This window comes from Rattus rattus, chromosome 9 (assembly GCF_011064425.1).
Source record: "Rattus rattus isolate New Zealand chromosome 9, Rrattus_CSIRO_v1, whole genome shotgun sequence".
In the NCBI taxonomy this organism is placed as follows: domain Eukaryota; kingdom Metazoa; phylum Chordata; class Mammalia; order Rodentia; family Muridae; genus Rattus; species Rattus rattus.
The window spans coordinates 7408786-7434980 of record NC_046162.1 but is presented as its reverse complement, the minus strand read 5'-3'; the positions used below and the strand labels follow the sequence as shown (position 1 = coordinate 7434980).

Sequence of the window (26195 nt, the reverse complement as noted above, 5' to 3'; positions counted from 1 at the left end):
TCCGCTCTGGGTTCATGAAAGGCACGAACACACACATAGCCTTATTTTTAAAATTCCTTAAGCAGCTCAACAGCTGGGCCACTCCCTAACTCCACGTGGCTAACCCAATGCCCCTCCAATATTCCTTCCTGAGTTAATACATGCTAAATCTGTATTTCATTTTTGCTGTCCTGGACCCCGCCTGGCAGCCCTCCTGGGGCCGCTTTCCCCCTGTATGGACATGTCAGCTGTCTCTCCCTCCAGCACCTTTCCTGCAGTCTGTCTCCCACGCCCACACCATGGCAGAATCCCCTCTTCCTCTTTCCTCAGTTCCTTCCTGGGAATCCTAAAAGTCCCGCCTCTGTCTCCCTGCCCAACCATTGACAGCCTTTATTACATAACTTTATTGGAGAGTCAAAAAACAACTGGGGGCAGGCTTCCTTTAGTCCTAAGTGCAGGACACTGCAAACAGGATTTTGGGTAAACACAATTAGCATGAGAACACAAGTTGCTACATTAATTACTTTAATTTTTACATGTATAAATATTTCGCTTGCATACCACATGGGAAAAGTGCCTAGAGGCCAAAAGAAGGTGTCAGATCTCACTGGGATTAGGGTTACAGATGGTTGAGTTGTCATGGGGTAGCTGGGAGTCAAACTGGAGTGCTCTGGAAGATCAGTCAGTGTTTTGAACGCTGAGCTGTCTCTCCAGCCTCTAAAGCTGTTTTGTGAGTGGTTATTGGTTAACTTGGTCTTTACAACTAATTACATTTATTTATTTATTTATTTATTCATTCATTCATTCATTCATTCATTTATTTTTTTTTAAGTTGGAGTTAAAATTAACTGTTCTCATAGTATATGCGATGCTATGTTCCTTTCCAGCCTTATATAACCCTTTCTGTGACACTATAATCATCTTTATGTTCTGTTTGCTATCATAGATATTTTTATTATTATTTTATATATTGTTATTTATAATATCTCATTGTTATTTTACACATTTATCTCAGTCATTAATTCATTGAGACTATGATTATTAGCTATATTTTTATATTATATGTATGTTATATCAGATACATACTATATTATATATTATGATATTACTAGACTGTGATATTAACTATGGTTTCAGTTTTTTGAATTAGTTTTTGTTCATTTCTTAATTTTCTCTTCCTTTTTGAAGGAAAACCTTATGAGCTATAGATTTCTCCATTTCTAGATTTTTTTTTCCTTTTCATGGTTTCTAAAGGGGACCCCATGTCCTTGTCTCATTAAAGTCCTTTGTATGGTTGTTTAACATTCTTCATCTTTGTTTATAATAATTGGATTTAACCGTGTCTCAGGTGTGCACGGCTGTGAGTTTAGCTACTTTCATTTCACTGCGTCTCCTGCTATGGAGACTTGAGTCATTGCAGTTGAGTGGATCCGACCATTATTTTCTTCAAATTGTTTCTGCCCATTTTTCTCATTCCTCTCACTCTGGGGCTCCCATTATGGGAATATGGGTGCATTTGGCAGTATGCAGATCTCTGATCTATTCATTTTTGTTTGCCGTTTTGTCCCCGTGCATCTTGGTCTGACTTGATCTCAGCTGTCCTATTTTCAAGGTCACCTATTTTCTCTTCCACATTCTCAATTCTGCCCTTAAAGTTCTTGGTAAGTTTTTTGTTGTTGTTGTTGTTTGTTTGTCTTTTGTTTTTCTTTTTCATATTTACTATTGTTGCCTCTGTTCCGAGTTTCTATTTGATTCTGTTGTATACTTTCTTTGAGGTAAGTTCTCACTGTGAAACCACACTGGCCTCCCTCAAAACCCATGATCCTCCTGCTTCAGCCTCCAAGTACTGGGACTGTAACTGCACACTGCCACACCCAGCTCCATTTTTTTTTTTTATGATTTCTATGTCATCAGTGATATTCTTTACTTTGGAGTCATCATTCTTATTTCCTTTGCTTTCTGTCCTAGTTTCCTTTAGTTCTTTAAATACATGTAAGACAGTTGATGCAACCCCTCATCTCCTAAGTCCAGCATTTGTCCTTTCTCTTGCCCAATTTTCTCTTAATTTATCTCTCCCCATGAGCTGGCTGTACTTCCTTCTTAACATACTCATACTTTTGAATCGGAAAGTAGATACTTCAAATATTATTAGGATGTAATAGCTGTGGTAGACACATTCTCCTTGTTGACCTGTGGATATTGCTTGACATGGTGGTAATATTTAGATGGTTAGGAACTTTATAGAAATATGTCTGTTTATTTGTTGTATGTAGGTAGTCAATGGAGACTCTAAGTGCCCGGGGTCAAAAGAAAGGGAACGAGTCTGGTCTTTCAGCTGGCTCTGTGTGCTGGCCAGCCTTCAGGGCTTACCCAGGCCCCTGCAGCTCTGCTCAGCCTGACTTCCTGCCTGCAAGGCTCTTGAGATTCAGTCAGAGCTGAGAATTCAGCGATTCCTTACATCTCCTCCCCTCCCCACCCCCCTCCCCCGCCAGCCCCATTACCTCCCCTCCCCACTCCCAAATATGCCTAACATTCATGCACAGCATTTTTTTTTTATGGAACCCATGGTCCAACAGTTTTTTTTTTAAGGTTCATTTATTTATTATATATAAGTAACACCATATCTGTCTTCAGATACACCAGAAGACGGTATCAGATGTCATTACAGATGGTTAAGAACCACCATGTGGTTGCTGGGATTTGAACTCAAGACCTCTGGAAGAGCAATTAGTGCTCTTAACCACTGAGCCATCTCTTCAGCCCCCATGCACAGCATTTTAAATTCCTTGGTGTAGGGGAGTGTCTTTCCAAACCATTATTCTTGAAAGTATTTCAGCCCTAATCCTGAATTCCCAGGGTTTGGGAAAGATTTTGTTTTGTTCTTAAAGTCTTTGCCCTGACCGTGGGTGGGGGGTGGGGTGGGGGAGTGGTAGTTGGCTTTTTTTTTTTTTTTAATGATTTTGCGATTGGTCACTGTAGAGTTGCTTCTGTGAGTGAGTGTTCTGAGCTATAAAGGTGACAGCAAGCAGGGAACACACACACACACACACACACACACACACACACACACACACACACTTTACTACTGAGCTCAACATCCAACCCATGGATGGGAATACATTCCTGAATACTAAGGACTCATCCATGAATCTACAACCTTTAGGAAGCAGCATGACTGAAGCCTGAGGGTTTGCTTTGGGTGAGTCTAGATTGGTTGTAGTGGCGTAGGAAACAGATAAGATGTCCTCCTGGTGTGACGCAATGCCTGATCTAACAGTTTGAGAGGAAGAGAAGGGTTTATTTTGGCACACGGTTTCAAGTGAATCTCTGGCCGTCATTGGATGGAAGGCATGGCAGAGTGGCTCTGTCTCGAGGTGGGAGCTTCTGGTGGTGACTTGTTATATCTGGATGGACCAGGAAGCAATGTCTGGAATTAGAGAAGAGTGTCATCAAAGGCCCATCTCTAGCCATCTGTTTCCACCATCCAGGCTCAATGTACTAAAGGCTGACAACCTTCATAGTGGTGTCACAGTCTAGCTTTCTAACTGGGCTTTCTAACCATAAACCCATGAAGGGCAGTTTAGACTCAATCTGTCATACTTATTAGACAAAGATGACCAGGTAAATACTGGAGTCATGGAGCACCCTTCATGTTGGGATCTTGTTGCTGAGATGGAGTAGACAGAGAACACAAGGCATCCCAATTTGGTGAGTTAGAGTATGGAAAGTGGGTGAATTTCCTGGCATTTCTTGTTGTTGGGGCCTAGGTAAAATATTAAGGCCTAGATGGAATGTTAGAGCCTAGGTAAAATGTTAAGACCTAGGTAACTGTTACCTGGCTAGCCTGCCAGTAAAAGGCAACTTCCTCATATGTTTCTGCTGTTACTAGGAACCTTTCTGATGCCAAGACTGATTACATGTTCTCTTATGTTCTGTGTCCTTGGAAACCAATCAAGATAGAAGTCAGTAGAACTTCTTTATAGTTACCCACAATAAGCTTGGACCAGAACCAATCACCCAGCAGCACTTTCTGCACTTATGTATAAGCTTTTATGGTATAAGCTGTCCCTGGGATGGGCCCTAACACAAGAGAGACACCTACTCGAATGTAAGAAACTATTTGGAATAAGACTTCCATTTTGAGTAGTGATCAAGTAAAGTTTAAGTTCCCAAGACCTCCTTAGGAACTGACATCCTACTTGGTAGAAGGAAACATGTACATGTGTAATTGATATCTTTCTTGGCAAGTTAAGGGCTGAACGTTGGATAAGTCCCATCCTTGTAGACAGGTTAAGACAGGAATGTTAGACAAGGCAAGTCCCCCACCACAATTGGATATAACCAACCAATGGAAAAATGTACAACAAAAACATGTTTCTAAGGAAATCCCCTATCACTAAATCCTGATTGGTGAGATAACTTGGCACAGATGTTTGTGTATTTTGGGCTTAAAAACCCTGCAGGATTTTAACTTGGGGTCATGGTTCATTTCTCAAATCTGCACCATGGCCCTGGCCAACCAGTCTTGGGACGTATGCTCAATAAACCATCCCTGTCTGACTGAGATCGGTGTTAGTGTGGTTTGTGAGGCAATTCCTGGATCCCAACATCATCTTGATGACTTTGGCCAGAATGTCTTCATTTCTTTTGCTGGGTTCACAGCCCCTTCCTCACATGACTTGCTGTGAGCCAAGAAGGGAAAGGCACACCTCATGCCTGGAGTACAGCAAAAGGCTAAATGTGTGCATGGTACAAATAGCCTCTTGGTCATCCAGGCTACAGTGCAGGACCTGTGCTGGAAGAGGTTTTTTAAGTGGCTCTGTATCAAGGACTGAAGTAGGCATCTGGCTTCTGCACTGGCCTTCTGTAGCCCGTTTGGGTTTCATGTATGTGAGAGAGACTCAAAGCAGAGGCAGCAGTACGAGAGAATGATCACGGTACCTAGAGGTCTCCCTGACTGTCTCCATGTTCTATTTTACAGCCATCTACAACTTCCAAGGCAGTGGAGCCCAGCACCTCACTCTACAGATTGGCGATGTGGTTCGAATACAGGAGACCTGTGGAGGTGAGTCGGTATTGCGTATGCACCGCTCAGATGTTGGACCCCTCAGATGTAATAACCCAAGGCACCTATAGTGCTCTCTCTAAACACATGCTTGAGTGACCTGTTTGAGCGCATCTTGCTAATTTGGTACAGTCAGCCCTGGGGGGTTCAACTAACTAAAGACAGACAATAATACATCAGCAATATGTATATTTAGCTTCTGTCATTACTCCATAAGCAATGCAACACCATTGTTCTTTTTTATTATTTTATTTACATTTCAAATGTTGTCCCCCTTCTCAGTCTACCCTCTGCAACACCCCCATCCCATCCCCCCTTGCCTTTGCCTCTGAGAGGGTGCTCCCTCACCCACCCACCCACTCCTGCCTCACTCCTCTAGCATCCCTCTTCACTGGTGCAACAAGCCTCCACAGGACCAAGGGCCTCCCCTCCCATTGATGCCAGATAAGGCCATCCTCTGCTACATATGTAGTGAAAGCCATGGATACACTCATGTATACTCTTTGGTTGGTGGTTCAGTCTCTGAGAGCTCTGGGATGGTCCAATTAGTTGATATTGTTGTTCTTCCTATGGGGTTGCAAATCCCTTCAGCACCTTCAGCCTTTCCCTCACTCTTCCATTGGGGTCCCTAGGCTCAGTCCAATGGTTGGCTATGTGTATCTGCATCTGTCTTAGGTGCTGGTAGAGTCTCTCAGAGGACAGCCATACTAGGCTCCTGTCCGCAAGTATGTCTTGACATCAGAAAGAGTGTTGGGATTTGGGGTCTGTGGATGGGATGAATCCCAAGGAGAGGTGGTCTCTGGATGGCCTTTCCTTCAGTCTCTGATCCATTTTTTTTTTTGTCCCTGTGTTTCCTTTAGTCAGGAACAATTCTGGTTTAAAAATTTTGAGATGGGTCAGTGGCCTCTTCCCTCAACTGGAGGCCATGCCTCTCTACTGAAGGTGGTCTCTTCAGGTTCTGTCTCCCCTCTGTTGGGTATTTCAGCTAATATCATCCCCCATTGGATCCTCAGAGCCTCCCTGGCATCTGGGACTTTCTAGTGGCTCCCCTGTTCTCTGCCTTCCACTGCTACATATTTCTTCTCCTGGACCTCTGGACTTCTCTCCTGCCTCTTCCCATACCTGACCCTGTACCCTTCCTTTCCCCTCCCCTTCCCCTCTCCCACTGAGGACCCTCCTTCCCTCAACCTCCCATGATTATTTTATTCTACCTTTTAAGTGGACTGAAGCATCCACACTTTGTTTTTCCTTCTTGTTAAGCTTCATATGGTCTCTGAGTTGTAGTGTAGGTATTCTGAGTTTAATATCCACTTATCAGTGAGTACATACCATATGTGTCCTTTTGGTCTGGGTTACCTCATTCAGGATGATATTTTCTAGTTCCATCCATTTGCCTGAAAAATTCACGAACTCGTCGTTTTTAATAGCTGAGTAGTACTCCATTGTGTAAATGTACCACATTTTCTGTGTCCATTCTTCCGTTGAGGGTCATCTGGGTTGTTTCCAGCTTCTGGTTATTATAAATAAGGCTGCTATGAACATAATAGAGCACATGCCCTTGTTATAGGTTGGAGCATCTTTTAGTATTTGCCCAGTAATGATATAGCTGAGTCTTTAGGTAGAACTATTTCCAATTTTTTGAGGAACCTTCAGATTGATTTCCAAAATGATTGTACCAGCTTGCAATCCCACCAGCCAGGAGGAGTGCTCCTCTTTCTCCACACCCTCGCCAACATCTGCTGTCTCCTGAGATTTTTTTATCTTAGCTACTCTGATTGGTGTGAGGTGGAATCTCAGTGTGGTTTTGATTTGCATTTCCCTGATGACTAAAGATGTTGAATACTTCTTTAGGTGCTTCTTGACCATTCAAGATTCCTCAGTTGAGAATTCTCTGTTTAGTTCTGTAACCCATTTTTAAAATGGGTTATTAGGTTTTTTGGTGGTTAGCTTCTTGAGTTCTTTATATATTTTTGGATATTAGCCCTCTATCAGATGTGGGGTTGGTAAAGATTTTTTTCCTAATCTGTGGGTTGCCAATTTGCCCTATTGACTATTTATTTTGCCTTACAGAAGCTTTTCAGTTTTATGAGGTCCCATTTATCAATTGTTGATCTTAGAGCCTGAGCCATTGGAGTTCTGTCTAGGAAATTTTCCCCTGTGCCAATGAGTTCAAGGCTCTTTCCCACTTTCTCTTCTATTCTATTCAGTGGATTTGGTTTTATGTTGATGTCCTTGATCCATTTGGACTTGAGCTTTATGTAAGGTGATAAATATGGATCTATTTTCCTTTATCTACATACAGACTGCGTATTGGGCCAGCACCATTTATTGAAAATGCTTTCTTTTTTCCGTTGTATGTTTTTGACTTCTTTGTTGAAGATCAAGTGTCTATAAGTGTGTGGGCTTATTTCTGGGTCTTCATTTCTATTCCATTGGTTGACCTGTCTGTCTCTGTACCAATACCATGTGGTCTTTTTTTTAAAGTCATTATTGCTCTGTAATACAGCTTGAGGTCAGGGATGGTGATTCCCCCAGAAGTTCTTTTATTATTAAGAATTATTTTCGCTATCCTGGTTTTTTGTTTTTCCATATGACATTGAGAATTGCTCTTTTCATGTCTGTGAAGAAATGTGTTAGAATCTTGATGGGGATTGTGTTCAATCTATAAATTGCTTTCGGTAGGATGGCCATTTTTACTATGTTAATCCTACCAATCCATGAGCATGGGAAATCTTTCCATCTTCTGAGGTCTTCTTAGATTTATTTTTACAGGGATTTGAAGTTCTTATCATACAGATATTTCACTTGCTTCATAAGAGTTACACCAAGATATTTTATACTATTTGTGGCTATTTGAAGGGTGTTGTTTCCCTAATTTCTTCCTCAGCTTGTTTATCATTTGTATAAAAGAAGGCTACAGATTTCTTTGAGTTAATTTTATATATCCAGCCACTTTGCTGAAGTTATTTATCAGCTGTAGAAGTTCTCTGGTAGATTTTTTGGGGGGTCTCTTATACTATCATATTATCTGCAAATAGTGATACCTTGACTTCTTCTTTTCCAATTTGTATCCCCTTGATAACCTTTTGTTGTCTTATTGCTCTAGCTAGAACTTCAAGTAATATTGAACTGAGTACTGATAGAGTGGGCAGCCTTGTCTTGTCCCTGACTGTAATGAAATTGCTTCAAGTTTCTCTCCATTAAATTTGATGCTGGCTGTTGGTTTGCTGTATATTGCTTTTATTATGTTTAGGTAAGGGCCTTGAATTCCTGATCTCCCTTTTAACATGAAGGGGTATTATATTTTGTCAAATGCCTTTTCAGCATCTAATGAGATGAACATGTGATTTTTTTGAGTTTGTTTATATAGTGGATTACATTAATGGATTCTTGTATATTGAACCATCCCTGCATCCCTGAGATCAAGTCTACTTGATTGTGGTGAATGATGGTTTTAATGTGTTCTTGGATTCTGTTTGCAAGAACTTTATTGAGTAATTTTATATCTATATTCATTAATAAAATTGGTCTGAAGTTTTCTTTCTTTGTTGAGTCTTTGTGTGGTTTAGGTATTAGAGTAACTATGGCTTCATAGAATGAATTGGGTAGTATTTGTTCTGTTTCTGTTGTATGGAATGGTTTGAGGAGTGTTAGTGTTAGCTCTTCTTTGAAGGTCTGGTAGAATTCTGCACTAAAACTAGACTTTTTTTGGTTGGGAGGTTTTTAATGACTTCTTCTATTCCTTAGGTGATATGGGACTGTTTGCTGTCTTATTGTTCTAGCTAGCACTTCCAGTACTATACTGAATAGATATGGGGAGAGTGGGCATCCTTGTCTTGTCCCCTATTTTAGTGGGATTGCTTCAAGTATCTTTCCACTTAATTTGATATTGGCTGTTGGTTTGCAGTAAATGGATTTAACACACACAGACACACATACACACAGCACACACACAATTTCACTACAAAAGACTATACTTCTTCTCAACACCTCATGGTACATTTTCCAAAATTGACCTTATAATAGATTACAAAACATGAGGGGGTGTATTTTGTCAAATGCATTTTCTGCATATAAGGAGATGATCATGTGATTTTTTTTTGAGTTTGTTTATATGGTGGATTACATTAATGGATTTTCATATATTGAACCAACCTTGCATCCCTGGGATGAAGCCTACTTGAACATGATGAATGATGGTTTTGATATGTTCTCAGACTTGGTTTGCAAGAATTTTATTGAGTATTTTTGCATAGATATTCATAAGCAAGATTGGTCTGAAGTTCTATTTTTTGGCAGGGTCCTTGTGTGTTTTAGGGATCAGAGTAATTGTGGTTTCATAGAATGAATTAGGTAGTGTTCCTTCGGTTTTTATTATGGAATAGTTGAGGAATATTGGTATCAAGTCTTCTTTGAAGGTCTGGTAAAATTCTGAACTAAATCTATCTGGCCCTGTTTTTTTTTTTTTTTTTTTGTTTGTTTTTTTTTGTTTGGTTTTTTTTTTTTGGTTGGTTGGTTAATGACTTCTTCTATTTTCTTATGGGATATGAGCCTTTTGAAAGTTTACCTGCTCTTGGTTTAACTTTGGCGTGTGGTTTCTGTCTAGAAAACTATCCATTTCATCAAGATTTCCTAGTTTTGTTGAATATAGGCTTTTGTAGTAGGATCTGATGATTTTTTTAATTTCCTTTGCTTCTGTCGTTATGTCTCCCTTTTCATTTCTGATTTTGTTAATTCGGATACTGGCTGCTTCTGGGCCCTTTAATTAGTTTGGCTAGGGGTTTATCTATCTCATTGATTCGCTCAAAGAATCAGCTTTTGGCTTTGCTGACTCTTTGTATTGTTCTCTTTGTTTCTATTTGGTTGTGGTCAGCCCTAAGTTTGACTATTTCCTGCCATCTACTCCTCTTGGGTGAGTTTGCTTCTTTCTGTTCTAGAGCTTTCAGGTGTTTTGTTAAGTTGCTAGTGTAAGATCTCTCCAGTTTCTTTACCAGTGCACTTAGTGCTATGAATTTTCCTCTTAGCACTGCTTTCATTGTGTTCCATAAGTTTGGGTATGATGTGTCAACATTTTCATTAAATTCCAGGAAGTCCTCAATTTCTTCCCTGACCAAATTATCATTGAGTAGAGAGGTTCGACATGTATGTGAGTCTTCTCTTGCTTTTGATGTTATTGAAGACCAGCTTTAGGTCATGGTGGGCTGACAGATGCATGGAATTATCTCAATCTTCTTGTATTGGTTGAGGGTTGTTTTGTGACCAATTATATGATCAATTTTGGAGAAGGTACCATGAGGTGCTGAAAAGGTGTATTCTTTTGTTTTAGGGTGAAATGTTCTGTAGATATTTGTTGAATCCATTTGGTTCATAACCTCTATTAGTTTCACTGTGTCTCTGTTTAGTTTCTGTTTCAATGACCTGTCCATGGTTGGGAGTGGTGTGTTAAAGTCTCCTACTATTATTGTGTGAGGTTCAGTGTGTGTTTTGAGCTTTAGTAAAGCTTCTTTTATGAATGTGGGTCCCCTTGCATTTGGGGTGTAGATGTTCAGAATTGAGAGACTTCATCTGGTGGATGTTTCCTTTATGAAGTGTCCTTCCCCATCTCGTTTGATAACTTTGGCTGAAAGTTTATTTTATTTGATGTTAGAATGGCAATTCCCACTTATTTCTTGGAACCATTTGCTTGGAAAACTTTCTAGTTTTTACTCTGAGGTAGTGTCTGTCTTTGTCAATGAGGTGTGTTTCTTGAATGCAGCAAAATGCTGGATCCTGTTTGTATGTCTAGTCTGTTAGCTTATGTCTTATTAGGTAATTGAGTCCACTGATTTTGAGAGATATTAAAGACATATGATTGTTACTTCCTGTTATGTTTGTTGTTGGAGGTGGAGGTGTGTTTGTGTGTGTGTGTGTGTGTGTGTGTGTGTGTGTCTCTCCTTTTAGGTTTGCTGTATGATGATTACTTTCTTGGTTCTTTTTTTTTTCCTTTTTGTGTAGATATTCTCCTTGTGTTGGAGTTTTCTTTCTAGAATCCTCTGTAGGGCTGGATTAGTAGTTATATATTGTTTAAAATTTGGTTTTATCATGGAATATTTTGGTTTTTTCTTCAAAAGATTGAAAGTTTTGCTGGGTATAGTATTCTGGACTGGCATTTGTGTTCTCTTAGGGTCTGCATGAACTCTGTTCAGGATCTTTTAGCTTTTAGATTATCTGTTGAGAAGTCTTATGTAATTCTGATAAGTCTGAATTATGTTACTTGCTGTATGATGATTAATTTCTTGTTTTTTTTCCAATTTGGTGTAGATATTCTCCTTGTGTTGGAGTTTTCTTTCTAGAATCTTTTTCCCTAATAGCTTTTAATAATCTTTCTATGTTTTGTGCATTTAATGTTTTGATTATTATGTGATGGAAGAATTTTTTTTTCTGGTCCAATGTATTTGGCGTTCTATGGGCTTCTTGTACTTTTATGGCCATCTTTTCTTTCAGGATGGGAAAGTTTTCTTCTACGATTTTGTTGAAAATGTTTTCTGGCCCTTTGAGCTGGGAGTCTTCACTCTTTTCTATTTCTATTATTCTTAGGTTTGGTCTTTTCATTGTGTCCTGGCTTTCCTAGATGTTTGGGCTAGGAGTTTTTTTATGCTTTGATTTTCTTTTACTGTTGTATCAATACCTTCTATGGTATCTTCTATGACTGAGATTCTCTCTTCTGTCTCTTGTATTCTGTTGGTAATGCTTGCATGTGTAGCTCCTGACCTCTTTTCTAGGTTTTTCATTTCCAGGGTTGCCTCTATTTGTGATTTCTTTATTGTTTCTACTTGCATTTTTAGGTCTTAGACTGCTTTGTTCAATTCCTTCATCTGCTTGATTGTATTTTCCCATATTTTGTTTTTTTGGGAGGGGGGTGTTATTAGTTTCCTCTTTAAGGGCCTCTACCTATTTAACTATGTTTTCCTGTATTTCTTTAAGTGAGTTATTTAAATCCTCCTTAAATGTCTCTATTACCTCCATGAGATTGGATTTTTAGGTCAGCATCGTGCTTTTCAGGTGTATTGAAGTATCCATGGCTTGCTTTGATGGGGGAGCTGGGTTCTTATGGTGTCAAAATATATTGGTTTCTGTTGCTTATGATCTTGCACTTGCCTCTCACAATCTGGTTGTCCCTGGTGTTAGCTGGCTTGGGTGTCTCTGTGTGGAGCCTGCCTCTTGTATCCTTGTGTAACAGCAGATCTCTTGGGTGATCCATGGCCCTAGCTGTAGCGGATCTCCTGGAAGCCCTGCAGACTGTTGCCCCAGCTACAGCCAATATCCTGCAGACTACACAGTGTTAAGAGAGAAGGGAAACAGGATGATCTACCCCCAAGCAGGTACAGACAGGAAGGGAGAAGGTGTTTGGACTTTGAAGGTAGGAGTCCTGTGTCCACTGGGCACCGGGGCAGCGGGGCGGGCAGGTCCCACCTGAAGTGATTATTTGGGCAGCTATCCTACCCGTTGTCCTGACTGCAGCAGATCTCCTGGAAGCCTTGTGGACTGTGCAATGTTGAGAGGCCAATCTGTCCCCAAGCAGGTGCAGACCAGAAGGGCAACACCATTATTATTTACACGACATTGCCACATGTCAGGAATTAGAAGTGCATAGAAATGATTTAAAATATGTGAGGCTTTCCATGTGGTCTATATAGATACGACACCATTTTATATAAGAGGCTTGAGCATCTATGAGCTTTGGTGTCTGCAGGCAATCCTGGAGCCAATCTCTTCAGTATTCTGAGGAATGACTGTAATTAGAGTTTACTGAACAAAAAAAGTGCTTTATTATTTTAGGAATGTTAGTTTAATAACGAAGGCCTAACCGGCTGATTTGATGGTTGCTATGCTCTGCCTTTGCCACAGTCAGGGGACCATGGGGCTCTGGGCCTGTGGATCTTTCTAGATGTAGTTTTTTATTAATCTGTACACTATTGTAAAGAAAAATAAGCATCATCAAGATTCAGGAGGGTGCTATAAATTATCCTCCTGACTCCAAGAGCGAAGCTGTGCGGCACAGCCGGGTTATATAAACGCAGCTCCCAGTAGAGCAGGGGCTCAAGCTGGGATGTATGCTGGGTAAAGTGGCTGCCTTCTCCTCTCACAAAGCCACTCGGTCATGAAGCCAAGTGAATATTGATGGTGATAGTGGCGGTGAGAAGGGGGCTTCTTAATATTTTCTCAAAGACTAATAACCTTAAACTCATGAGACAGGCAACTGAAAATTAACATCATCTATGTTCCACTTGATATTATGGGCAGATCTAGTGTATAATGACTTAATGAATTTGTTAATGTGCAAGTGATGATCAGCAGACTCTACCATCCCGCATAGCCAAGCAGAACTCCCAGAGTTCTCTCCTGCCAAGCTAGCCTGTGACTCCTATAAAGGACACAGAGTATGCTTCCTGTGACTAAGGAGGAAGAGGAGATTGGCCTGAGAATGCAGGCCCTGTTCTAGTCCCCAGAGAACCCATCAGATGAGGCCCTAGAAAGAGGTAGAGGGAGGTAGGAGTCAGATGTGCTTGTGGGGTAGGCATTTGTTGGGACACAGCAGCCAAGAACCTTCTTGTCCTTTCCACAGATCAGACACTGCTCATCATCCCAGAGAGCACAGAGGCCTACTTCATTCTCACAGCAGGTCCCTGGATAGTTTGTTGCTCAGTAAGTTACAGGAGGCTTCCCAAGCAATGGAGCCCTAGCTCTCTCCAGATTTGTGCAGAGGTGTTTGTGCCTGTATGAAACACACACACACACACACACACACACACACACACACACACAGAGGCATGGGCACAGGCCACAGGCAAAGGCAAAGGCATACGCACATGCACACACACACAAACATGACATTCATACAAACACCTATAACTTCCTAACAAAGACACCCACATGAATGAATACACAGCTATTCATAAACATAGCCCCCACATGAACACACACAAATTTGTATACAGGTATACATACCTACAAACAGATGCAGACCAAGAGAAAAAGAGAATGGAAGCCATTTCTTTGAGGAGGGTAATTTAGTATTTCATATTTCAAAGCAACTTTTAAAGGAGTCCCTACAGAGGAACGAGACCTGTTGGAATGTGTTGTGTGCTTTGGAGGTATTCTTTTCTGGGTTGCATCTTATGGTGCACTGTTCAGTACCCAGGGTGGCTAAGAAATGCCCCAGCCTTGGCCTTTGAAGCTTTTTGAAGACAGAGAGGATGAGCTTAGTTCAGGGAGTGGGTGGCTGAGGGAACGTCTTCCTATATAGATCCAGGCCTGTTATTCTAAATTTACCACCACTTCCCAGGTACAGCCCTGTGTTTTACATGTCTAATTCTAGCCGTGGCAGAAAACTTTTTTTTACCTGTCATCTTCTCATCAGTTTTATTTATTTATTGTAACATATCTACTTACAACAGGAAAAATATTTCTAAACGCTCCTAAGAGGTTAACAATGCTTGACTTTTGAGTGGTTAGAATCTGAGTGATGATCATTTTGAACTTCGTGTGTTCCATTGTTTTTGTTCTATTGTTCTATTGGTTCCTCACCTGAAGAGTTATGATCACACAGCTCCTGGGCTTGTTATCTGATAAAAAAGGGGAGAAGAGAGAAGCAGTGTTGTACCATGTTTGACTCAAGAACATCTTTTTGTGTTCCTGCCCCTCAGCCAGTAGAGCTTGGAGGAGACCAGTATGTGTTCATATCCACACGCTATGGCCCCTGGTCACTTGGCAGCTGGATCTTTAGTGTCTAGAATGGATGAGATTAGCCCCCTCTTTGCTCCACATTATGTTTTAAATAGGATTTGTCTGCTTTGAAGTCACATGAGGGTCCACTCTTTGAGGGTTATGCTGACCGCATTATGAGGGAGGAAACTTAACTGTGATACAAGCAGGTAATGACTTTGGCAAGCAAAGTCATTAGGGTGGAGGCTCCATGAGTGAATTCTGGAAGCTTTATGGAGAGTGAAAGACGACACAGATATAGAGGGATTTAGAGGCTGATATGTTCCAAGGGGACCCTCTCCGGAGACTGCAATGTATTTTGGGACCTTGAATTTCTAGAATCGTGAGCTGTAAATAGCTGTGCACTAAGTACTCTAAGCATGAATGGTGCAAACACGATTCTGATTGGGGGCTTTAGATAAGAGTGGGTTTTGGTATAAAGATAACATGTTATGGTACAAACTCATATACTTCAGAAAGGCTGACATCTGTCCAACTATTTAGTGACATCCAAATATTCCAGTCTCATGTCCAGTATGATGTGCACCTCCCTCCCTTTCCCCAGTTTAAATAATGGTAGCATAGAGTATCCTCTTTCTTTCTATCTATCATCTTTCTATCATCTGGTGTTACAAAGCAATGTGATATAGCATTGCTTTCTACAGAGTATCCCAGCACACCGTTCTGAGAGCCAGTTTCTCACCTGGCAACATCTGCAGCTCTTTAGAGCTGTCAGATGCCCTTGTCTGCAGGACTGTGTGGGCCACAAGGAGCTCTGGGTAGGTGGTGAAGGCTTGAATCTACCACATGTAGAGTGGGGCACACCAGAGCCCACAGCACCTTCTGTACTAGGGACCCTGTCAAAGGTGATCATGACCCAAACAATAGGGACATTATGAGCTCTTCACAGGGGACCTTTTAAAGTACCTCTTTGTCAGGAGGCTTCCTTTGTTCAGCTGTGTGCGGGAAGCAGCTGGGTGTGAAAGGGACTCTATTGTTCGGAAGATGCTGCTCCACTCTGAATGTTGAAACCCAGTTTTCCTGCTTTTTGAATGAGGGTGGGGCTGGGATGTCAGTGAGCTTGAGTTCTGTCTCATTTATTCTGTTGTTATGGAAATACATTGAAAGGACATCAATAAAAAGAATGAGATTCTAAGTCTTTAGGTTCTGGAAACAAAATAGAAAACATTTTTAACTTGCTGGATTATGATATTAGTTTAATTATTGTCTAAAAGAGGACCGAGTATCTACTAACTTTTTGAATATTTTACTTATGGCAGGCACAGGAAAATAGATCTCTCTGAAAACTTCACATAATTTAAATTTGACAAGACAGCTGTGATTATTACTATTCAACACTTCACTTGTAAATGATCATTCAGATAGCAGGACTCAAATCTTCATTCTAAGCCAAGCTTTGACTACACACTCAGTTTTAAATACATACATTTTATATACAGTTGAGGTACACAACATGATGGTATTCTTCCTTCCTTCCTTCCTTCCTTCCTTCCTTCCTTCCTTCCTTCCTCCTTCTCCTCCTCTTTGATTTTATTTATTTTATGTATGTGAGTACACCATCACTGTCTTCAGTCACACCAGAAGAGGGCATCAGATCTTACAGATGGTTGTGAGCCACCATGTGGTTGCTGGGATTTGAACTCAGGCCCTCTGGAATAGCAGTCAGTGCTCTTAACCCCTGAGCCATCTCTCCAGCCCCTTGTTATTGTTATGTCTACCCGCTGCACATAGCCTTCTTGACTTCTTCAGCTTGCGTATGTACGGCTTTGTAACTTCTGACCTGTATTTCACATTTCCTCTACGCCCCCACCCCTTCCACTACCATGGTCTTGTTTTCTAACTCTACATATTAAGCGTTCATAGTTCTCTATTTTTGAGATTATAATTTAATTACATTTCTCCCTTCTCTCTACTCATCCACATATAACTCTTCCCATTCTTCAAACCTGAGGCCTCTTTTCTCACTAAAAATGTTGCTATTGTATGCATATACATGTATGTGTGTATGTATATATATATATATGTGTGTGTGTATATGTAATGTATGTGTGTATATATGTGTGTGTATGTGTATATGTAATGTATGTGTGTATGTATTTATGTGTGTGTGTGTGTGTGTGTGTGTGTGTGTCTGTGTGTGTATGTATATTCTTGAATATAACCTGTATCGTTCATATAATGTTTCTGGTGTGTATGGTTTCTGGACTGATCCTTTGGCACTGGCCAATTGGTATACTCTACTCTGGGAAGACCAACCCTCCCACTGGAAGCTTTTCTCAGTTGTCTGTATTTCTTTGTGTAAGGTGGTGGCCTCTGTGGGCTTGTTCTTGTCCACTTGGCTATGTCCGTTGTGTCCTCCTTGTTCAGCTCCCATTTGGGCTGTCATGTTGGTGAGACTTTATGGAGATTTAATTTTTGATGTTACTAGGAGACCATCTCAGAGCAAACTCCCTGACCCTCTGGCTTTTTCTGTTCTAAGATTCCGAAGGCAGATGAGATCAGACAGTGTTTTCTTCTCTGGTATATGTTTATTTGTATGAACTTATAACACCATCCAGGTTATGTCAGCTGGCAGAGTCTCTTTTTTTTTTTCAAAGGCCGAGTGGTGTTCTGCTTGGATACCACAGTTGATAACCTCCACTTTTTCATTCAGTCACTGATCAGTGCTTCCTTTGCCTTTTTCTCTCAACTTTTATGAACAGAGCTGCAGAGTATTGTGAGCTTGGAAGCACAGCCATCTTTAAGAACTGATGATGTCATTTCCTATGGGTAGATGCCTACAAGAGAGCTTGTTGGTCGTGTGGAAGTTCTATTTTTAAGTTCTTTAGTAACCATAGGACTTTTCTTTTCATAGTAGTTGTTCTCATAGAGATGAGTACCAGCAGTATACTTCCTACCAACAGTTACTTTGTTTCCTTGTTAACATTCATTTCTTATCTCTTGACTTTTGCAAGTGTCCTTCTTAGTAATCATGGGGCAATGTCTTGTGGTTTTGATTTGCTTTACCCTGATGACTAATAATGCCCAGGAACTTTCCATATTCTCCTTGGCCATTGTGTATATTCTCTGCAGAAATGTTCTATGTTTTAAAGAGATTGTTTGCTTTCGTACTACTGGATCACACGAGTCCTTTCTTATTTTTGGTATTTGCCCCTTATTAGACAAAGAGTTTGCAATTATTTTCAGTCTCCAAGTTGCAATCTAATTTTGTTCATTATTTCCTTTACTTTGCAGGAGGGTTTTTAAATCGGAGCCTATACTCTCAACCTCTGATCAAATAGCCCCTATTTGATCTTGATATTGTTAGATATCTCATACAGAGGAAAGTAAAAGTACTCTCAGGAACTTATCGCTCAAATAAATAGTAATATTCTTGCTTCAGATATTTCTTAAAATTACTCAGATGTTAGGTCGGCAGTGGTGACTCGTGCTTTTCATACCAGCACTTGGGAGGCAGAGGCAGGTGGATCTTTGAGTTTGAGGTCAGTCTGGTCTACAGAGTGAGTTCAGTAACAGCCAAGGCTACAATGAGAAATCCTGTCTCAAAAAAGTAATAATAATAAAAAAAATCCAACCCTCCCCCCAACTTTCCCAAACATCAGGTGTGATTGAAACCCACAGGTGATTATTCCCATGGTCCTGTCTTTTCTTTTGTCTACAAGTAAGCCATGGTTATCTTGAAACTGGAATGCTTTCTTCCTTTTCAAATTATATCTTTACTAGATGCATTTCCTCATAATCATGTTGTGTATTTGGAGCTATGTGTATGTGTGTCTCTGGATGGGTATGCGTACTTGAACTCAAGTGCCCAGAGAAGCCAAGAGATCTCAGCTCCCCTGGAGCCAGAGCTATAGGGTGTTGTGAACCCCTCAGCGTGGGTGTTGGGAACTGAACTCAGGTCTTCCACAGGAGCAGTAGGTGCTGTTAATTGCAGAACTGTCTCCTCAGACTCCATAATGATGTTTTAAAAATAGTTCTTGTGATAAACCTCTGAGGAGAGCTGCTACTTTTCTCAGAGAAAAGCACTGAGGCTTATGTGATGTGGCCAAATTTCATACTGCCTAAAAATGGCAGACCGAGGATTCTTTTTCGTGGTTCTGGGATACTTTGAACCTTTCCTCTCTCCCTTTTGTGTATTTCAGGTTACATTTGTGCTGTAGGCAGGGAGTACAATTGGAAGAGCTGGCATTTCACAGTTGTCTGAAAGACTTGTAAGAAATTTTACTTTGCTCATCTTCCCTCAGGGCACTCGACTTAGCCTTCCCGGCTGCTGTAGAGAATGCCATAGATATCACAAGTTAAGCAGCAGATACAGAATCCTGTTGTAGAGTAGGGAAATCCAAGATCAAGGTGTTGGCAGATGTGGTGTCTGGTGAGGGCTGGGTTCTCCTCCGCACATGGCTTTCTTCTGTCTCTGCATCTAGTGGCAGAGAAGTTTTAAGGGTTCTGGCTTCGAATTGACAGACTTGGACTAAAGTTGCGCTTGTGTGATCTTGGCTCAGTGCATCAACTGACTTATGTTTCAACCCCATCAAGGAGATGGGAATAAGAATACTTAGCTCACAGGATTGCTGTGAGTGTGACAAGAGAGGGCAGATAGAGTGTTTCATGATGGAAGCGGCTGGTAGGTAGTCACAATAAGGGTCATTGTGTCTCAGCGAGTACAGTAGAATTCAAGAGTCAACTATTTAGCTTTAAATTTCAAGCTGTGTGACGGCCAGCAAGTTGCCTATTCTCTGTGCCTCTCTGTTTTCCTTTATAAAACTGAAGTGGTAACAGGATGATCATAAAGATTCGTCTTTAATTCGGAGTGCTCTGCCACTGAGCTGCATCCCCGGCCCACTAAGTTTAAAGTTTGAAAAAGAAACAACAACAACAACAACAACAACAACAACAACAACAAAATCAATGCCTTGAGCAAAGCATCTGGGGTACAGAAAACACTTGGAAGGATTAAACTCTCTTGTGCATGGTTAATTCTCTTCCATCGGAATTGGCAAATACTAAGAGGCAAGGAAAACTAGAAGGTGGTACTTCTTAGAAGGTGAACTAGAAGATCTTCCATCCCAGATGTCCTCAGTTGCAAAGTAGCTTGGAGATTTACTCTTGGGGACTTTGATGATGATAAGATGACAAACTATTAGATGCGAGGATTAGCTCTGTCAACCTGACTCAACCTAGAGTCACCGGGGAAGGGAGTCTCTGTGGGTTACCCTGTGGGCATGTCTGTGGGGTTGTTTTAATTAAGTTAGTTGATGCTGGGAGACACAATTCAGTGTGGGCAGCAGCATTCCCAAGGCAGGGGACCTTGAACTGTGTGAGAGTGGGGCAACAAAGCTGAGAGTAAGCAAGCAAGAAGCACGCATGCACTCACTTCTCTCTGCCCTTGGCTGTGGGTATGATGTGACTAGTTTCAACTTCCTACAGTTTTGACTTCCCCTGGAATTGTGAACCAGAATACCCCCACCCCAAATTTCTTTGGGTCAAGGTGCTCCTATCACAGCAACAGACATGTAGCCAGCACATCACGGGACCACCAAACGCCTTCCTCTAAGATCAGAAGGGGCTGCTTCTTCTACATCCAAGCATGTCACTAGTTGAGTGACTGGGAAAATTGCTCAATATCTCTGTGTCTTGGGTAGGCTACTCAGCCGTACAATGGGATAATGATGCTTTCTGCTCCGTATGGTTGTCAAGAAGATGAAAAGGCTTAATGCAGAATAGCTCCTGGAAGGATGCTTTCATTCCAAGCTCCGGATCCTCCCTCCCCAACTTTCCTAATTTCCCTTCTCTCTGTTCTTTCTCTTCTCCCTCACTTTCTGTCGCTCACAGTAAGGTCTCCAGGGATTACTGCGGCTTCAAAACTTCCCTTAGGGGCTGACCTTCAAGCTGGTCCCGGACTGGGAGGGTGACTTTGCATTTCAGTCATTCCGAGGCAGGGGCGGGGCGGGGCGACTTGTGTGGATCTCTGCCGAGAATATATGCTGGCAACAATCTGTCAGCCCAATAATGAGGGTCTGTTAATGAGGCACTTGGCAGGTGCTTTTTATTTACAAAAATGACAAATGCCACCACGTGGCTGTGCTCCAATCATTTCAAAGGCCACTGGGCTCATTACAGCATCTGAACTCGCTCTCGTGCTCATTCTGTCAGAGGACTCCGAATCATTTGGATTTCGGTTAATTGCGCCTTTTTTTTTTTTTACACAATTCTGTGAGGTGGGGGGGTAGGGGGGCTTTAAAATTTCTGTCCCTCTATCTGTTCATGAATGCATCTGTGTGATAATGACAAACTTCAGAAAAATCATTTGCAGCTGCTAGAACTGTTCATATTATTTTAAGACAATCGCCCAGGTCCCTGAGCCTTTCCACGCCTAAGACGGGACTTGCAAACATGCGTGGGGTCACAGGCAGCTAAACGAGGAAGGGTCGCCTGGGACTGTAGGTTTGTGACATCTGTCCGCATGACAGATGATGAGATCTCTCTCCAAAGGCACTTGGGACCATGCACCCAGTGCACCAGAGGCTTTCCCAAGGCACCTTATTTCTCCAGAGGAGAAGATTTACCTTAGCATGCGAATGAAACCCTGTACCTGAAGATGTTGCTTTGAGATGACAGCAACCAACACAGCGTGTGTCCTACAGTGAGCTTCTGGCTCTGTCCTGTCCTGTCCTGTCTTGTCCAGCAGGTCTAAAACAGTTTGCAAGCATTTCTTTGCTGGGTGAGAATAAACAGCCCAAAGCAGAGCAGAACAAGTTAACAAAAGACGCAGAAAAAGTGAAAGACCTTTGCCTTTGTTTTCTCTTTGCAGACTGGTACAGAGGGTACCTCATAAAGCATAAAATGTCACAGGTAAGGCACTTTGCTTTCATCTGGGATGACACAGGATGTCTTCACCTGGCCCTGATGCCTCTCCTGGGCAATTCTTTCTCTTCATTGGTCTTCAGCACACCGAGCCCTCCCCACTCCCGTAACCCCCACTCCCCACCCTCCCTGCTTCCAGGATCTGTATACTGACTTCCCTTTCCCCATACTTTAAGACTGCTCTGGAACCCTCTTTTCCCCCACATCCTTTGCTGACATGCTGTTTGCTTGTGAGTTCCCCTCCCAGGGTCCCCAGGAAATGGTGCACTTTCTGGTTGAAGCCAGCCTCTGCTCCTTCCTTCAACTGTGTGAGCATTTATTTACCTCCTCATGTGACCTGAGAGGACAGGCCTAGGTGCCCTTCCATATGACAGAATCACTTTATCTTGTCATTTCCACTCTACAGTACTCCCTTTGTTTCATTTTCTCAACGGGTGGGCAGCAAAGTGGTCACGTGCTTCCCCCCCACCCCCTCATCATGCATACTGCTTGACTTCAGGGAGGAATTTCCAAGCAGTTGGTCAGGTTCCCTTATCATCTGGTACATGGTTTATGAAGCATCTTCCACGATGTTCAAGGAGGCCTAGGGAGGAGGGATCCCACATCTCAGACATTCAAGTAAAGCCAATGACTGGCTTCAGGCCCAGGGCTCTCCCAAGTCCCCTTCAGGGACATTGATTCCCTGGAGGTGAGCAGGAAGGAGAGAAGTGAGCTTTGCGTCTCAGCAAATGAGAGGTTCAGGACCTGTACTATTAACCCCTCTTCTTGCCCACGGTGGTACTGAGCTCTCTTTTGGGATCGTGAGTAGAGAACACGAAGACCTGTGCCTCGCACATGGATTTGCAATCTGTGCCTGCTCCGTCTAACTCTTAGATTAGTTCTTGAAAGTCTGATGGTTTCAAAAGCAGGTAGCTTAGTGGGGGGAAGGAAACTGAGAGGACGAGGAACCCGTTATTTTTCTACGGCTTGTTTTCCATCCTGTTTATTGTGTTTCCCACAGGGCATTTTTCCTACATCCTTTATCCATCTCAAGGAAGTGACAGTGGAGAAGAGAAGGTACTTGGGGGAACCTGGGAGGGTAAAGTGCCTGCCTTGCAATCATGGCCCAAGTTGAGTTCCTTCAGAGCACATGTAAAGAGAGCTGGTCGTAATACTATATACTTGTAATTCCAGTGCTGAGGACTGGGATGAGAGCCAAGCTTCTGACGCTCTCTGGCTGCCTAGATTAGCCTGCTTATCAAGGTCCAGGCTAGTGAAAGAATCTGCCTCAAAACAAAGCTAAAGCCACAAGAAACAAAGGGGGGAGGTTTGCACACACACACTCACATGCACACACGCACACACACACACACACACACTTGTGATATTTGCCAGGATGGTCTCCCCTGGGTCATGGATGCCTTTGTCTACTTAGCTTTGGCCATCTAAGCTGTCAGATGGGCAGATGTTTGGGTCCCAGGCTCATTCAGCTGCTGTGTGAGTCTTCTCTCTCTCTCTCTCTGAGGAGCTAATCCAAATTGATTCTAGCTGGAATCTGATTCTGAGGGGGGATTAGTCAGTCTGGAGAATCTGGCTTCACCAGCAGCTGCCTATGGAGCTCATTAAAGTAGATTTGACTGGCATAGTGAGTAGAAGGAGCCTCCCCCTCGAAGGAGGACCTTTGCAGTGAAGTCCCATGTATTCGCGTGATGCAGTCTGTGACCGCTACAGCCGGTGAGGGCTCAACGAGGCTCCTCTCTCCATAGCTGCAACTTGCCGCAAAGTCTCTAGAACTTGATCTCGGGGTCTCAATTCTGTCTTACTCTCTCTCCCATCCTAAACAGGAACGTAGAAAACATCATCCCTGCAGAGATCCCTTTGGCACAAGAAGTGGCAACGACACTCTGGGAGTGGGGAAGCATTTGGAAGCAGCTCTATGTGGTGAGATGCAACCTGTTCCCGGGACAGATGAACCTGTAGCTTTCACTCAGGCTTATGTTTAGCATTTAGCCTTCAGGAGAGCTTAGACAGAGAGAGAGAGAGAGAGAAGAGGAGAGTACAGACTACAACATACGAGGGCATTGAGACCCAGAAAGGTTACGTGAAAACCAGAAAGGTTTTTTCTTTCAAGCCTACATAGCTAGCAGTGACAGCTATAATCAAAAAGATCATGTGGGAGCCTTGAGTTTTAAAACAGGTGCAAGAGCTGTTGAACTTGAGTTTGCCTGTGATAATCTGTTCAGAACATATCCTCCAGGTTCGGTAACCTGCCCCTTTAATAGTCTCAGGGGATCTGATTTGGCGTGTGGCAGACAGTCTGAAATATCCCCTTGTCATATGTTAATTAACTGATGGCTATTGTCTTCAGATCTGTGGAGAAGCTTTGACCCTGAGAGGGGAAAAAAAAAAAAAAGAAAACAAAGACCACATTTTATGTGTTTTCTCTGTTTCAAAGCAAATTTAATTTAAAATCCTCCTTTGATGCGTCAAAGCTCCTAATGAAAACAATTAGCCAAGCAAACCACGAGGCTGAGAGGGAAAATGTCAACCAAGGCTTCCTGCAAGTTCGTTACAGCCCTGTGCACACCCACTGATGTGTGCACACTGCCCGTGGTCTACCTTCTCTGGTAAATATTGACACCCATGTGGAAATCTTCTAACAGGAGGTAATTAGCACATCCAATTCTGTAAGCTTCCCGAAGGTTGTCAGTAAAATTTAGAGTATGTATTTTTTCCTGCTGTTCATTCTTGTAATGTGGTACCCAAGGCATGATGACTTATAAAGACCCATTCTTGATGGCAGATTTTCAGGGTGGCGCTCAATATCAATATAGCAAGGGACAGAGAAGGTGCATGTGTGTGTTTATCTAATCGCTGTCCCTCACCTTTGATTCAATCACTGGGGCTCCATGCTAGCAAACCTTATCTAATCATCTAATCACTTTCCCAAAACCTACCCTCTAAAAATCACAGTTGGGTTACATTTATTTGACCCTTATTTCCTCCCAATTGGGATAAAAACCTAGCTCATGGAACCTGGGACAAAAATCTAGCACATGAAACCTTGCAGATCACTCAAATCGTATTTACACAGGCAGAGGAGCAAACAGAAGCCCTGTGGCTTGAGCGAGTCCTTGTTCATCTCCACTACTCTCCCTAAAACGTCTTTACGTGTGTCCTGTAGACATCTGGTATTTTCCCCCAAGACATGGCTCTTATAGCAAGTCAACCATGCTGTCTACTCTACAAATGGAAACAGTCAAATGTCAGTGGTTTCATTATTGAGTCTATGACTTTTGCCCTGTCTGCCCAGCTTATATCGGGCACTTAATACCTGAATTTAATGTTCTTTTAGTAAATGCAGATAACTTATATGAAGAATGTTCTAGCATGCCCTGTCATCCCAATATCGCATTTCTGATTACTCCAAGCCATGTACATGCGTGGTAATTCAATTAGTCACTGGTTGCCTGGAAGTTAGCCTTAGATTCCTTAGCCTTGGACTCTCTTCAGATGTAGGTTACAATCAGGGTCCCTAGGACATTTGCGTCTCTCTTGCAGTTGGTTACAAACTGTGGATGCCTATTGCCTCTCCCCACCTACATGACCCCCTTCTCACTGTAGGTTTCATAATTCGATAAAATTTCCCAGATCTCAGGAGAGTGCTATACATAAGAAGGCAGCTTTAATATAAAGAGTATATAAATGCAGGGTCAGCCTGTTGGAAGAGACAGGTAATGCAGTCATGTCTTTCTCTAGTTGAGCCACCCTCGCCAGTTTGTGAATGCCCACCGCCTGGGATACCCCACCAGCTTGTTGCTCAAGAGTCTTAATTAAAGTTGCATGATTCAGACTCAATGCATTGCATCATCTGCTCTTGGCGAGATGAGGGAGCTCAGAGTGGGCCGGAAAATTCCTCCCCCTAATCAATTCTGTGACTATTTTTTTTCTGATCATCAGAGCCTATCCTAAAGCTGTCTAGGAATCCAGCAAAGTTACAATGTTAACACAAAATCAACAATGGATGGAAGAAGCTCTTTCAAAACCACCAAATGGCATCCCTATTGCTTAGTTATGTGTCTTAAGGGTTTTATGAATGCTGTTCCAGGCGAGAGAAAAAGACCAAATATGTTTTTCATGATAATACACTACTTTATGCTAAGGAAGAGGTGAAAGTGTTTGTCCTAGTTAGAGGATCATTTTCCAAATAAATGCAGTAAAAAACAAGAAGGGCCAAGAGTGTCAGAACACTTTCGTGGGCGGGGTCCCTGAACCATGTAAAATGGAGACCGTAGGCTGAGCGTTTGTATGCACCCACTGCTCTCTGCTATCCAGCTGCTTCCAGTTCCGTCTACCTTCCTTAGCTTTCCTACCATGATGGACTGTACTTCGAACTATGTGCAGGAATAAATCCTCCCTCCCTCCCTTGAGTTGCTTGTTGTCAGGGTATTTCTTATCCCAGCAACAGGACAAGCAGCCAAGACATCGGAAGAAACCAAAAACCCAGCACTGTTATCAGGCGATTGTTACAGTACCTGTCCCA

The 26195-nt window shown here is 42.2% G+C and overlaps 1 protein-coding gene across 1 annotated transcript in view; it reads left to right on the top strand.

Annotated features, from left to right (window-relative positions):
* LOC116909251 (dedicator of cytokinesis protein 2) overlaps window positions 1–26195 on the top strand; it is a 148809-nt gene that overhangs the window by 23063 nt on the left and 99551 nt on the right. Inside the window, exons 2-5 of the mRNA XM_032912772.1 lie at window positions 4961–5044; window positions 21621–21661; window positions 22674–22729; window positions 23497–23593. Coding sequence (XP_032768663.1) covers window positions 4961–5044; window positions 21621–21661; window positions 22674–22729; window positions 23497–23593 — 278 coding nt within the window. The remainder of the gene's footprint in view (window positions 1–4960; window positions 5045–21620; window positions 21662–22673; window positions 22730–23496; window positions 23594–26195) is intronic.